General features: G+C 44.6%; 1 protein-coding gene across 3 annotated transcripts in view; it reads left to right on the top strand.

Moving 5' to 3' along the window:
- ABLIM1 (actin binding LIM protein 1) overlaps positions 1–14,542 on the top strand; it is a gene marked incomplete at its 5' end in the record, with an annotated part of 334,066 nt that overhangs the window by 145,299 nt on the left and 174,225 nt on the right. Inside the window, one exon of one of the 3 annotated variants that reach the window (XM_082407812.1) lies at positions 4,328–4,539. The exons of the other annotated variants lie outside the window; for them this stretch is intronic. Within the exon in view, the coding sequence (XP_082263938.1) occupies positions 4,524–4,539 (16 nt within the window). Of the gene's footprint in view, positions 1–4,327; positions 4,540–14,542 lie in introns of those variants that run through there. 3 annotated transcript variants of the gene reach the window in all.

Here is a 14,542-nt window from a genome sequence, read left to right as displayed (position 1 = left end):
CTGCACCACCAGGGAAGTCCCCCCACTTCTGTCTTACCACCTTCCTAATTGGGTTGAGAGTTTGTGTGTGTGAGCATCTCCTCCACTAGATGGTAAGCAACTCCAGAGCAGTGATTTCTCTCTTCCTGTTTTGGTATTGCCAGCCCAGTACCTGACGTACTGTAGATGCCCCATACATGTCTGCAGTGAGGTTGATAGATGGAAACATTAAATGGAAAGCAAATAACAGACTCATTCTCAAGTTTTCCTTCAGCTGGATTCTGCTAGAGAGGATTTTGAGCACTCTTCTGCCAATGAGTCCAAAGGTGTTGAGGGATGCATGGCCATGGAGGGGTCCTGAAATTCCTGCCCTGTGGATGCACAGGCCATAGGCAATCCGTGGCTCTGTAGGAGAGAGCAGTGAGGATGTGAACTCCATCAGGTTGCTTGTTTTCTGGTTTTCACATTTCCCTCTTAATTGGCATGGCTTCTTTGGAAGTGATGTACTCTTGATTTTTTGCCAAGAGTGGCTGTGTGCTCACAAAGCTTTTCTCTCCAACAAAATGGTTTCTGTCCTTTGGTCACTTGTGGACAACCCTGGCTTCATTTTGTGAGTGAATGACAAGGCGGCAGTGAGTCAGTTTGGGGGAATAAAACAACAAATGAACCCGCGGGTTGGTGTCTGTATTATGAACTCTTATCTCATCTGAGTGGAATGAGATTGAGATAAGTTCTTTGGAAATCTTCTCTAGAAATAAGAATAAAAAGTCCTGCTGTCTTATGAACTGTACATTTTTTATTTTTTCCTTCATTTGTTTTGCTGCACTTCTTGTAGCTTTAACTAACTGTAAAGTAGAAAATATCTATGCTTTGCTTCTGTTCTCAAAGCTCTTAATTATTTGGCCCTGAGGCCGGAGACAAAAGCAATTTGGTTTTACTCTGCCACATTCCAAAAATAACTTTAGTAATACCCTCTTTGGTTATCTTAAAAGTATAGAGTGGATGCTTTTATCCTAAAGTAGCAGTGTCTGACTGTTGGGGGGACTTTAGCTATATGACTGTTGTTTAGCAACTAAATGCTGGTGACTCATTCACTTTGACTGTGGTACAGGAAAATTCTTTCCATGGAAAACACAGGAGGGGGGCAATGTCTCTGAACCACTATGTAGTATTTTCCTTTGCAAAAGGCTTCCCTGGAAACGAGTAGGCACCAGCTGTTACTCTGCTGGCGTAGTCTCCAAAGCGGCCAGTGAGCCTTCCTCAGCCAGGGTTTCTGGGCAGTTTATCCACAAAGGTATACAGGTAGGTTCAGAGCTGTAATAAATCAGTTTGGTTAATAAACTGAAATCTCAGGATTAAAAATGGTCACCCTGAATAAAAGAGAAATTGAACTAATTGCATTTACAGTATCCAGAATATTTATGTATGATCTGGTTTGGACTAGAAACACAATGGTGTTTTAGTGTCACATTCCATGGGGTGTGGGGCGGGAAGGGAGAGAGAGAGGGTGAGAGAGGGAGTGCCTCAGTGAGGTGCTAGTCTATTTATGCAGCAAAAATATAATAAACTAAATTCACCTGCTAGGCTCACAGCACCAAACTAATTCCAGTTCTCTGAGTTTAATTTTGCTTGTCCGCATCTCCTTGCGGGCTCTGAGGGTGCTAGCCCTCAGGGGATAGAAAGGGCTGGTCCCCTCCTGCTCTCGAGCCCTGCCCATCCCTCTCGACCTGAGGTCGTGCTGCTCTCATGCTTGGCTCTTATTTATGAATGGAGGTTAGAGAAGCCGCTTAAAGGCTCTTTAGTGCTTACACTCCAGCTGGCTGCTGACTTAGGAAAAACATGACCCTATGGGGCTGCGGTGGGGGCAGGGAGGACCGTGGGAGAAGTTTGTGTCATAGAAATGACGACCCATGGGTTGGAGGGGCCTTATTAGCCCTTTCTTACAGGCAGAGATGCCCAGGCTATTAATAGTAAAGCCCTGAATCACAGATGTAGGAATGTCACAGCTGCTTGAGCTCTGCCACTGTTACCCGGCAGAAAAGCAGCCCCGCCCAACGTCATTTCAGCTATAAACAACCTCGGAGGCAAAGATGAGGCACGTTGATTGACTTCATTCCTTTCTGTTACCCCAGCTCTCTTAGGCCCAACACGGTACAATATTTGCGGTAAAACAGTCGAATCCTGGCTGAGCGTTCTGGTTCTGCAGGACGGGTTGCCCATCTGCCTTTGTGTCTCTCGCTCATCACATCTCTCCCACATGGTGGGGAGAACAAGCAAACGATCTGGGTTCCGGAGACAGGTGCTGGAATGGGGTGGGCGTCGGCTTAGTGACCCCAGCCTCCATCCCCGGAAGTCACCTGCTCCCGTGAGACCAACGTGTGCTCCTGTGGGTCAGAAATCAAAAGCCTTGTCACTTGTCAGGTTTCACTGCCACTGCCGGATCAGGCTTAGGCTGGTGAGCGGTGCGGGGGTGACTGCCCTTCACTTTGTGGCTGGGAGGGTTCCTCCCTCACATATACACAACCCAAGAGGGGCTTGTCTAGAAAACTCTAAAGAAGCAAGGAGAAGAGGGAAGTCAGAATCCTACCTGGATAACTCAGACTTTTACTTTGATCCTGAATTTGATCCTGGATGAGGAATTGAATCCTGAAAGAGCCTCTTCCCAGGCTCCCTCTCATTGTCCGGTCGGTCCCCTGCTCCTCCCGTTTCAGGTAAGGGGTCAGGGAGCAGCAGGGCAAATCACAAATCAAATGTCATTATTCATTTTTCATTGTAATTAAGCCTCCAGGACCCTAAAAGTTGAAAAAAATGAACTTGAAGGCATCACTAGCATTATTTTTCTACCAAGGCTAATTTTACTTATTTATTTATTTTTGGGGGTAGGAATTTAACACAAATTTACTTGCATAGATTTAAATTGCAGTTTCTATTATAAAAACAGAAAGGTTACCCTTTCACTTTTTTTTTTTTAACATCTTTATTGGAGTATAATTGCTTTACAATGGTGTGTTAGTTTCTGCTGTATAACAAAGTGAATCAGCTATACGAATACATATATCCCCGTATCCCCTCCCTCTTGCATCTCCCTCCCACCCTCCCTATCCCACCCCTCTAGGTGGTCACAAAGCAGTGAGCTGATCTCCCTGTGCCATGCAGCTGCTTCCCACTAGCTATCTGTTTTACATTTGGTAGTGTATATATGTCCATGTCACTCTCTCACTTCATCCCAGCTTACCCTTCCCCCTCCCCGTGTCCTCAAGTCCATTCTCTACGTCTGTGTCTTTATTCCTGTCCTGCCCCTAGGTTCTTCAGAACCATTTTTTGTGTTTTTTAGATTCCGTATATATGTTTTAGCATACGGTATTTGTTTTTCTCTTTCTGACTTACTTCACTCTGTATGACAGACTCTAGGTCCATCCACCTCACTACAAATGACTCAATTTCATTTCCTTTTGTGGCTGAGTAATATTCCATTGTATGTATATGCCACATCTTCTTTATCCATTCATCTGTCGATGGACACTTAGGTTGCTTCCATGTCCTGGCTATTGTAAATAGAGCTGCAATGAACATTGTGGTACATGACTCTTTTTGAATTATGGTTTTCTCAGGGTATATGACCAGTAGTGGGATTGCTGGGTCATATGGCAGTTCTATTTTTAGTTTTTTAAGGAACCTCCATACTGTTCTCCATAGTGGCTGTATCAATTTCCATTCCCACCAACAGTGCAAGAGGGTTCCCTTTTCTCCACACCCTCTCCAGCATTTATTGTTTGTAGATTTTTTGATGATGGCCATTCTGACTGGTGTGAGGTGGTACCTCATTGTAGTTTTGATTTGCATTTCTCTAATGATTAGTGATGTTGAGCATCCTTTCATGTGTTTGTTGGCAATCTGTATATCTTCTTTGGAGAAATGTCTATTTAGGTCTTCTGCCCATTTTTGGATTGGGTTGTATGTTTTTTTGATATTGAGCTGCATGAGCTGCCAAGGCTAATTTTATTTATTCAGTTGGTCTGAAAGAAGCTGAATTGACAGCAGCAGTAATAGGAGACTAATAAGCTAACAATTGACTAGTTTTACTTATTGGAACAGTCCCTGGCTTGCCCCTCGGCCCCCCTCTTCTGGCAATCATTTATCAGACCCCGGGAGGGGGCCAGGGCTCCGGAGCATTTTGATGCCCGTTTTCCCGGCACGAGGAATGCTACGTGGTGTCAGTGACCAGAGATTAGGACACTGGAATTTTGCATTTGTTACAGCAGCAGCTGTAGTGAGTGGCTGAAGCCGAAGGGCAGCGTCCCGCCCTCCCCCCTCCACCAGCAGGGCGCGGCCACCACTCGGCAGCGATCGCTGGGGCGGGCACCGGAGCTCGGCCCTCCAGACAGGGGGCGGGATTTTAGAAAGAAGCCCCGGACTTGGCAAGTGGATGCCCCGGTTCTTCCTCGCTGCCTCTGCCGCAGCCGATCTGTCTGCCTAGGGGCGCTCCCACTCCTAGACTTTGTTCCTGTTTCCTTCGGTGCTGCTCGCCAAAGGCCCTGGTTGCCATGGTGAAGGAGAAAGGTAATTATAAATATCGATCACTGTGCATGGTTGCAGAAGTTGGACTGGTGCTGCAGGGCTCGGCCACCTAATGGGGGATGATCAATGGAAAGCCAGGCAGACATGTTCTTGGTGTGAGAATCTGTACTGTGGTGTCCGTGTTTCCACAGAATGGAGACTTACTTCATCAGGAACCTTTCATTTAGCCACGGCGTCGTCAGAAGCACATCCTGTTTCTGGAGTGTTTGCACAGCCGAGCTCCCGGGCGTGCGTCTCTTTTGCCTGACATTGCATTTTGAATTTTCGGTTGTGTTTGAGCCTTGCCTTCCTGCCCTCATCCTAGCCTCCATTCTTCCTCACTTACCCCCACCCAAATCAATAAATTAATGAAGATGTGTAATGAAAGGATCCTTCTACCACGTCTGTGCTGTGTTGGCATCTGCCCAAGCCTAGCTGTATGGCTGGAAGTTCGAAGTGGGCTGTCTTAAAGGTTCCAGGTGTGCCACTCTTAATAACCTGTCATTTCAGCGGCATCCCTAATCACTCCTCCAAACACCTTAAAGGATGCTTGACATGTCAAAGGTGGCAGATTATGTCTTAAGAAGAAAGTAAAACGGGAGAGGGCTGTCATGCTCTGCACAGGTGTGCAGTATTTATGCACTGGGCGTGGTCCTGAAATGGAAGGTAAATCTTTCAGAATTGAATTGTAGTTTAAATTATTCGTTTATCTGGGAAATATAAAAGAGCACAACAGTGTTTGATTTTAATTATCCAAGTAATATATAAATATGTCTTGCGTTAAGAAAAGTGAAATGTCACAGGAGACTAGAGAGTGAAAGGTGAAATCCCCTTGCCCCTACCCTGTACACCTCAACTCCCCTTTCTCTCTTGAGGCAAAATTGTTAATAGTTACTGTGCATCCTTTTAGACCTTCTAGACAGGAATAAGATAGATAGATGAGAGATAGATACATAGATAGATAGATAGGTAGATAGTATTTTAAAAGGATCATTCTTTGATCATTTTCTATGGCTTGATTTTTTTCTCTTAATATGTCTTCGGGACCTTTACAACATGATTTGATAGTGTGAGTAACCACCACTTAATTTTGCTTTTTGGGTAAGCTGGGATTTATTCTACCACATTTTCTGACTGGGGACGTACTTTTCTCCATAAACACAGATGTCTGCTCTTTGGGGGCTGTCTTGAACATTTCAGTGATTTATCTTTATCTACTTTCTCGTAAAGCCCCTACAGGGAATAAATATTAGGTGAACGTGCTGAACTCAAATTGATCCCTATTGCTGGAAACTCAGTTCAGGTTTATTATGCTAATGGATGGATGGAGAAATAGGATCATGACAGCTAAGTGTGTTAAGACCACACCTTAGGACAAAGAGAAACAGCTTCTGTTCTATCCATTCTGCTCCTGTGTATCTTTCATAAATCACGTTGTTTGGCTTTGGTTTTTCATGGACTAAGGGGTAATTGCGTGAAATGGTTTGGTGCGAATATAGGTGCTTCTAATAATGTTTCCTCTCTTTTTGGGGTAATACCAGGAACGCTCAGAGTAACAGATAAAGATGTTGACATTTAATCAAGGTCAGGTCTCTTCATTTTTACCTCTGCCACAGAGGAGAGAAACAACCTGGCTCTGATCTCTATTGCTAATGGATTTGAGTTTGTTTCCCCAACAGGAGTAATTTATGAGTGATGGGAAAGGGGATGGTAAAAGCCACTTCCCGATTCCATCCCCCAGGGGTCCAGGAAGCTCCAGACATTTTGTATGTGGTGAATGTATTACAGATCAGTGGTCCCCGAATAGCAGCTCTTTTTAGGTCACTACAGACTTCCCAAAGCTCGGATTGCCTGTGTTCACATTTGCTTTACAAGTCAGTAGCCACTTTCTGACTGGAACACTTTGGACAGGGCACCGAGAGGTCACATACTGGTATTATCTGAGCCCTTAGCCACTGATTAAAGGCTGTTCCTTTTTTATTTTGAGGTCTGTGTCAGTCTCCACTTCTGTCTCCCAGCTTCCTGACTGCATTGACCTCAGCCAACAGCAGGGGAAGGCAGGGTTTTTGGTGGGTACACAAGCGCTTCCATGGAAAGAAAGGAATTTCATTATAGCTTTTAAAGAGAGAAGGGCACAGGAAAGCACGTAGTCCAGACATTCATCCTAGAGTGAGAAAACTGGGCTTCAGAAAAGGTAGGTAAATTGCTCAAAATCACACAGCAGGTAATTGGACCAAGCGCTCATCCTCTGTGTTCCATCAAAGCGGAACATGGCTCAGTGTCTGCATTTACTACAGTGTGTGGACACCCACTGGCTCCGTCACTAGACAGCGAGCCTCTTAGAAGCAGCCCTGTGTCTCTATCTTTAATCTTCCAGTTCATAGCTTGGTGCCTGCCCATCGTAGATTCTCACAGTTGAAACAGGTTGGCCTGTTGTCAGAGCTGGTTCCAGAATCTGTGTCTTCTTGATTCTGAGACCTTTCTAGTCCTCTCCATTTCCTCTTGCTGCCAGAGAGGCCTAGCTTCTTCCTTTCTCCTGGAGCTGACGCGAATCAGCCTTGAGCGAGCTTGGATCACGGCAGCATCCATCCTGAGGAACATGGGAAGCCCTCTGAAGGAGTGACATAGATTCCCTGTTGCTCACCGCTTAGAGATGGTTTAGCTCACACTGACTTGTGCCACCATTTTCTCTCCTAGGTAAAGTTTCCATGTATCTCTCGGCTTGGGATTGACACTGACAGGAAAGAAAGCATGCTGGCAGATCACACCTCTACAAGTGTGGAATGACATTTGCCAACATGCTTTGACCCTCATTCTCTTCTCTTCTCCTAACCAGGTGCCCACCCATTTCCAGTTGCAGAGACTTATTGATCTGGGAATCTTGATGAAATGGTTATTTCTCTGACGCGTTCAACGGCGTCTTACCCTTGCTGTGTCCTGTAACAAAGAAGCAGGAGAGATTTTGTGGGTTTGTCAGTCAGTATCTGTCTTTCTGAATACACTTTCATCAACCTCAATTCCAGAGCCCACTCTACTCATTTAAAAACTGTAATTGTCTAGCTTATGTGTGTTCTAGTGCAAGTTTTAAAAATGAACACAAAAGGGATTTATTATTCCTTTTTGTTAGAGAAAACAAGAATAAGCAAATACTAGAGATTACGTTGTGTAAACACTCATTTATTTATATAATAAGGGGGGCTTATGGTTTGGAAATCATGTAAGAGGATAAAAATTTAGCAGCGAGGGAGTCACATCAAGGAAAACAGAGTTCTACATTTGAGCACATCATTTTTTGTTTATTTTGTTTCTCAAGTTTTCTGTCACTGTTAGATGACCCAACTTGCTTTTATTTATTTTTTTAATAAATCTATTTATTTATTTATTTTGGCTGCATTGGGTCTTCGTTGCTGCACGTGGGCTTTCTCTAGTTGCGGCGAGCGGGGGCTACTCTTTCTTCGTTGCGGTGCGCGGGCTTCTCATTGTGGTGGCTTCTCTTGTTGTGGAGCACGGGCTCTAGGCACATGGGCTTCAGTAGTTGTGGCATGCGGGCTCAGTAGTTGTGGTGCACTGGCTTAGTTACTCCATGGCATGTGGGATCTTCCCCGACCAGGGATCGAACCCGTGTCCCCTATGTTGGCAGGCAGATTCTTAACAACTGCGCCACCAGGGAAGTCACCCAACTTGCTTTTAAGGTAGAGCAGGACCCAGTGAAACTCATTGTAGTTCACCCTCGGTGGAGAGACGTTCACCCTCCACCTGACATTCAGGTATATGAGACACACACACACAAAAACACACACACACACGGAGCAATCTTGTTTCTTAGCAACTTCTGAGAACAGTGGTGTACTGGGTCTCAGATGTGTTTTACAGACTGGCACCAAAGCAATCCTCTTAGGATGCTGATGTCATCATATTTCCAGCTGAAAAACCTAAATGAGTGACAAGGTAAAGTTCAAGCCTTCCTGCTAATCATTTAGGATTCTCTCCAAGTACTGAAATTACCTCCTCGCCACTCCTATCTAAAACAATCTTGTTTTTTGCGTGTGTGCTTTTATTTAATTACATCTTTATTGGAGTATAAGTGCTTTACAATGGTGTGTTAGTTTCTGCTTTATAACAAAGTGAATCAGCTATACGTATACATATATCCCCATATCCCCTCCCTCTTGCACCTCCCTCCCACCCTCCCTATCCCACCCCTCTATGTGGTCACAAAGCACCAAGCTGATCTCCCTGTGCTAAGTGGCTGCTTCCCACTAGCTACCTATTTTACATTTGGTTGTGTATATATGTCCATGCCACTCTCTCACTTTGTCCCAGCTTACCCTTCCCCCTCCCCGTGTCCTCAAGTCCATTCTCTACGTCTGCGTCATCATTCCTGTCCTGCCCCTAGGTTCTGTTTTTGTTTTTAATGTTACTATTAAATCTGCCAGTTATTGAAAATATACTAACTGGCAGGCTTTGTGTTGAAAGCTTTATGTACATTGTTTCTAATCTTTGAAACCATCAAGGTCAGTGGTACTCCTCCCCTTTAATAGATGAGGAAGAGGAGGTTCACAGGAGTTTAGAAACTGGCCAGAGATCACTTAGCTAGAAAGTAGAAGAGCTGATTTTCTACCCAGGCCTATCTGGCTCCAGAATCTGTGCTAATTGTACTTACCGTACCTCCCCCCACACTTTTCCTATTTGAATAATCATGGAGGTATCTTCCTTCTCCATCCTGGGTCATTCTGCCCCTCCTGTCCTGGTGAGAAATATATATAGTCTCCTTTTCTGTATCTGCCCAAGACCTAACTCAAGTTCTGCTTCCTAACAGTGCTTTACAAAGGCCCATCCCTTCTGTATATTCTTCTAGAGTTACTATGAGCACTTAAGTAAACACCAGAGTAATTATACAACAATTTAATCATCACCTGTATGGCTTAAGGAAGAGTGTCTGTCTCTCCCTAAGGAGTTGTTGACTTCATATATTGTCTTATCAAACAACCTTTAGGGTTGCCACGTGTTGTTGCCTCTAATGGTATCTGTTCTTCCGCCCCTTCCCACTCCTCCCAAAACCCACACCCACACAGACGCTACCCACTCAGGCGCGTGCACACTGCCTAATGTAATCAAAACCCATTTCTGTTCCATCCTTGGGGAAGTCTGAGAACAGATCGTTCTCTGCAGTATAATAATTCATTATCCATCCAAGTCGCCTTCCAGGCCCCCTGTTGGTGTAAAATAGCTTCTCCTAGATTCAGTTTTCCAACCCTGCTTCCCAGGTTGATGCTTCATACCCCACCCCTACCTGCGCCTGGAATTGTCTAGGTTCTTCATTTATCCTTAACCTGAAAAGCCCCAAGGTTTTCAAGGGACACCAATGACAGGGATATTTCCTAAGTAAGGTCTAAAGGGAAGCTATTGATTTAAGGAGATACCATGATGCTATAAGCTTCAGAATACATTGTCTTGATCTGTGACTTATGCACACAACTCAGTTGTGAACTTTGAATCTTTGAAGGGAGAGGAGATCCAGTTTTGTCATCATATTCCACTCGAGAGGAAAAAAAAAACCAAGTGTGAATTTCTCTTACTGTTTTATAAATGAAATAGTACTACTCTCACTAGGAAGTATGGCTCTGCTCCGGTTTTCTTCACAACCGAAGGGCTGTCTGGGTGATGGGATTTCTAACGCTAAGGGAAAGAACTTCACATTAAAAAAGAAAAATCACAACAAATCCCTGCCCGCTGCCACTTACTCACTGATGTCTAAAAATGTTTATCCAGAGAGAAAAACAAAAAAAGACTTTGTTTCCACAATTAGACTTAAGGCTGAATGTGGAAAGAAATCTGAGAGAAGGAACACATTGACTTAAATTTACCCGCTCTTGAGAACATCTCAGCTGGTTGGGCCACTGAGATGGGTGGTCTTCTTTATCCATTCATCTGTCGATGGGCATTTAGGAGAAACTCTTTTTTAAAGAACAAGAACTTGACTTTCCAAAGTCCTGCAGAAAAGACATCCTCAGTGAGACTCACCCTACCAAGAGCAAAATCTTGTGCACCGATTCTCTGTGGGGGGGCGGGGGGGCTCCTCTGTGTCATCATCATATTCACAGCTCCTGGGAGGCAAGCAGGAGGGCCCTCATAGTGCTTGCATCTCGTGTGCCAAAGCCGAAATGCTGAGTATTTTCCTGGGCCAGCATTAGAGAGTCAGAGGACCTTTCAGAAGGTTCAGTGATGGGTGAGTGGTGCAGGATTTCTTCCCATTGTGGTTGAGCCTGATCTGGGCACACCACAGTAGAAACCAGCCCAGCTTCCTATTTCATTGTGTGTTGGTCTGATGGTGACTCATACCGAGAGGTATGTTTATCCCAAACTGGCAGGAGCTGTGTATTCAAGGGCACATTTTGTTAACAGTGGGGAGGGTGAATATTTGTATGCATGACCTCTTTTCTCTGAAACGTTGCATTTGTGTTCACACTGACATGATTAATGCTATTATGGTCCAGTGTGCCCTGGGGGGCCCCAGGGTTGAGTTTCTGTGTCCCATTGCAATCCAATAGGCTGACTTATTTGAATACTTGGACTTAACTGTGAAGATGCTGGTTTTCTTAAGACTTCCAGGGAAATGACTATCGAGGGCAGTGGTTCTCAACTGTTGGCAGGCATCAGAACCACCTGGAGGGCTTGTAAGAACAGGGATGTCTAGGCCCTGCTCCCAGAGTTCTGATTCAGTTAAGTCTGAGGAAGGGCGTGGGGTTTTGCATTTCTAGCAATTCCCAGGTGATGTTGACGCTTGTGGTCTGGGGACCATACTCTGACACTGTCTAGGTAATCCATGGTTTCTGTGGGTAAAATGATCAGCCTTCCATGCAGAGAAGTGAGAACTTTTATATAAGTAGCCTCTCCATTCTCTTTTGCTAATTGATCTTGCTTACAATGCAGACAACAAAGAGAAGGCCAAGAGCATTGTTCTCGCGCTGACTCTCCTGCATCGTAGAATGAAGCTATAGTTCATTTAAAAAAAGACCTTCTGGGAGATCTGAGTGGCCAGAAGACTGCTGTCAGTATATGACACTGGATGGGCAGAGAGTGGGCCTGGGAGGAAGTTACAAGGTGCCTTTCCCTGGGAGTGAGTTGGCGTTCAGGTTGACTTGGGGAAGGCAGGGAGTCCAGGCACAGGAGTGCCATTCTGTAACCATCATTCCTAATTCTCGAAGGGTTAGGTGAACATTTTTACTGGGGTTCATACACCTTTTTGGAATCCTTTGTAAAAGATAGTTTCAAAGGAGCCAGGATAGTCTTTGAGGAGCTAAAACATAGTATTAAAACCTGGAGCATTTCACCCACCTCCACTATATCGGTCTGTATTCTAGATGTCTGGATTCTGTCTTGTCATTCAACAAAATTGATTGTTCAACAGTCTGTATTCACAATTCTAATTGAAACATTGTGCAGGGAGAAACTTAAGAAAAATTAAGACAAACAGAGAATGGTAGAAAAAGGTAGCACGGTTATTTCACCGTGGAGTATCTGATGGGAAATGAGAGAGAGGGCTGAGTACCCCTCAGAAAAATGGCAGGAGCTGTGGGTTCCCAGGTCCATGGAGGGTCCCCTAAGTGACACGTGGAGCTAGATGAGTGTCTGCTGGATTGCTATGTGCCACTCGTGGGAGCCCTGTCTGGACAGCCGTCGAGGAACAGTTTTAAGGCCGACAGTGGGAATGGTATCTTCTGGACTGGGTTCAGTGGTGCTGTTCCTGCTCAACTGGAAGACACTGCCTGTCCTGCCATGTGTGAAGAGCCCAGCCTGAAGCAATGAACCATAGCAACGGGATTCTTGAGCGCATCACAGATTTATTGAAGTCTACTCTCCACATTTCGGGGGTAACCTGATACACTGAAAAGGTCCTACCTTCAGTAGGTTAATGAATTAGCCATTGTTGGGAGGGGTGCTGATTGAAAAGAGAGGCAACACAAGGTGATCAGAAGGGATATAAATGGTATTCTCTTGGGGTTCAAAGGAAGGAAGAGTTAGTGTTTCAAATGAATCAGAAAAGGCTTTACAGAAAAGGAGGCATTTAAGATTGACCTTGGAGGGTTCTGTTAATTTCTTCCTGTTAGGGATGGTGTTTAATTCAATTCGTACTCAGTATACAGTGTCTGCTCCATAGTAAGTGCTCAGTGAATGTTGAACGAACTAACAAGTGGATGAAGGATGCGTATGGGTGCGGGAGGTGGTTATCCTTGTTTAAATGTTTATTCAGAACCTAATAAGAGATGAGCAGTCTCGGTATAGAAACAAATAAAATGTAGTTCTTGACCTGAAAGCACTCACATTCTAGCAAGGAACATAAACACAGAAATGATTATGATATAATGTGAAATGTATGCAGCAGAGAACGCAAAGTAATATGGGGCTGCAGTGCAGGGAGTGATTAATTCTCCTGGGAGGTCATGGCAAGCGAGGCTTTGAAGGTCGAACAGGAGTGCAACAAGTGGATAAAGGGGAAATGAGAGAAAGGTTTCCAGTTGGCAAAACAGAAGCAATGAAGGAAACGCAGCCAGCTGAGTTTGGCAGGAACTACTATTGGTCGCGTGACTGCAGTGAACATGAGGAAGGGTAAATGGAGGGCTTTGCAGGTCAGGTTGAATTGAGGATGGTTAGAACCAAAGGCTGTACATACAGATGCCTCCAAGAATCAGGCAGGTGACCTAAACGAATGGAGATTAGGACAGACTGGACAGCAGGGACCCCTCTACAGCGAAAAGCCCCTCTGTTGCTCTATCCTGGTTCCCACGAAACTAGGAATGGAGGCACGTAGGCCATGTGGCCAGGCCTTCCAATTTCCGAGAGTGACTAGAAATAGGGGGTTTTATGTAAAATCTCCAGATGCTTAAATGTTGGCAAATGATTCAACTTTCTCTTCAAAAAAATCTTTGTGTAGGCCAAACAAAACATGTCTGTGGGCAGGACTCAGCCAAAGGGCCTTCCGATTGTGGTCTGGGGCTTAACACGGCGTTCACCAAACCTACCCACAGTAAGAAATCCATTTTGACACATCAAGACTCAAGACTTGTGCACTTATGCATATAAATGGCTACAGAAAAAGTCACATGAAGCAATACTTAACCTTTACTCTCTGCTCTTTTCTAGCCTCTCCTATTTTTTTTAACTAAGCTGGTCATGATCCATTGAACCGATATCCTGTTTCACTGGGTTAAGACCTGAAGTTTGAAAACCATTGGTTTAGAACATCTACACTAACTAAAGTTTTATTGTATGGAAACAGAACAAGGTACTTTCTTGGGCAACCATGTTTCTATCCTGGACACTTACAATAGTGCTTAATATGTACATTTTGGTTATTTTGGTTAAGTTGGATTTCTTCACTTGCAACTGGAAAAGTTTTGACAGAATAATTTCGGAATCTTTTAGTGATCATTTTATCCTAAACAGAAGTTGGCCAGAATTTGGTGTCCTCTTTTGGGGTGCTTGTCATCTTTTGGGTCAATTAAGGACTGACCCAGCTGTTAAATTCAGAGTAAAATGCTACGTGGTTGAATTTCAGCGGCAAGTCCAAAGGAGAGCCCCATTCAGGCCTCATTAGCATCTAAGCCTGATGTTTCTGGAACGACTTTCTCGTTTAGAAGAATTTCCCCCTATGATTCCACATCACCTCTCTGCTCGCCTGGTCCCCTTGTTTTTGCATCACAACCAGGGAGAGTAGAACAAGTTCAGGGCTTGGGCAGTGTGTCAGGTACCACATCACCCATCATCAATGCAACAACTCTTCACCTCCATTGGTTGGGCACCATGTGCTATATAGCCTTCAGTTTTGACATATCAGATTATTTCAAGAAATATTATAACGTAGGGGCTTTGGAGAGAGGTCACCCCTCCCTTGGAATGTCTGAGAGGTGAGTTGTCATAGCAAGCCTCTCGTGCAGCAGGAAAAGCATAACCTTTCTTTGGGTTCTGGGTGTGTCTGCCATCACTCCTACCTTGAGTTGGAGGC

This window comes from Balaenoptera borealis, assembly GCF_965194805.1.
Source record: "Balaenoptera borealis genome assembly, chromosome: 10".
In the NCBI taxonomy this organism is placed as follows: domain Eukaryota; kingdom Metazoa; phylum Chordata; class Mammalia; order Artiodactyla; family Balaenopteridae; genus Balaenoptera; species Balaenoptera borealis.
The sequence above is the reverse complement of the archived record's forward strand: the minus strand, read 5'-3'. Positions and strand labels throughout refer to the sequence as shown.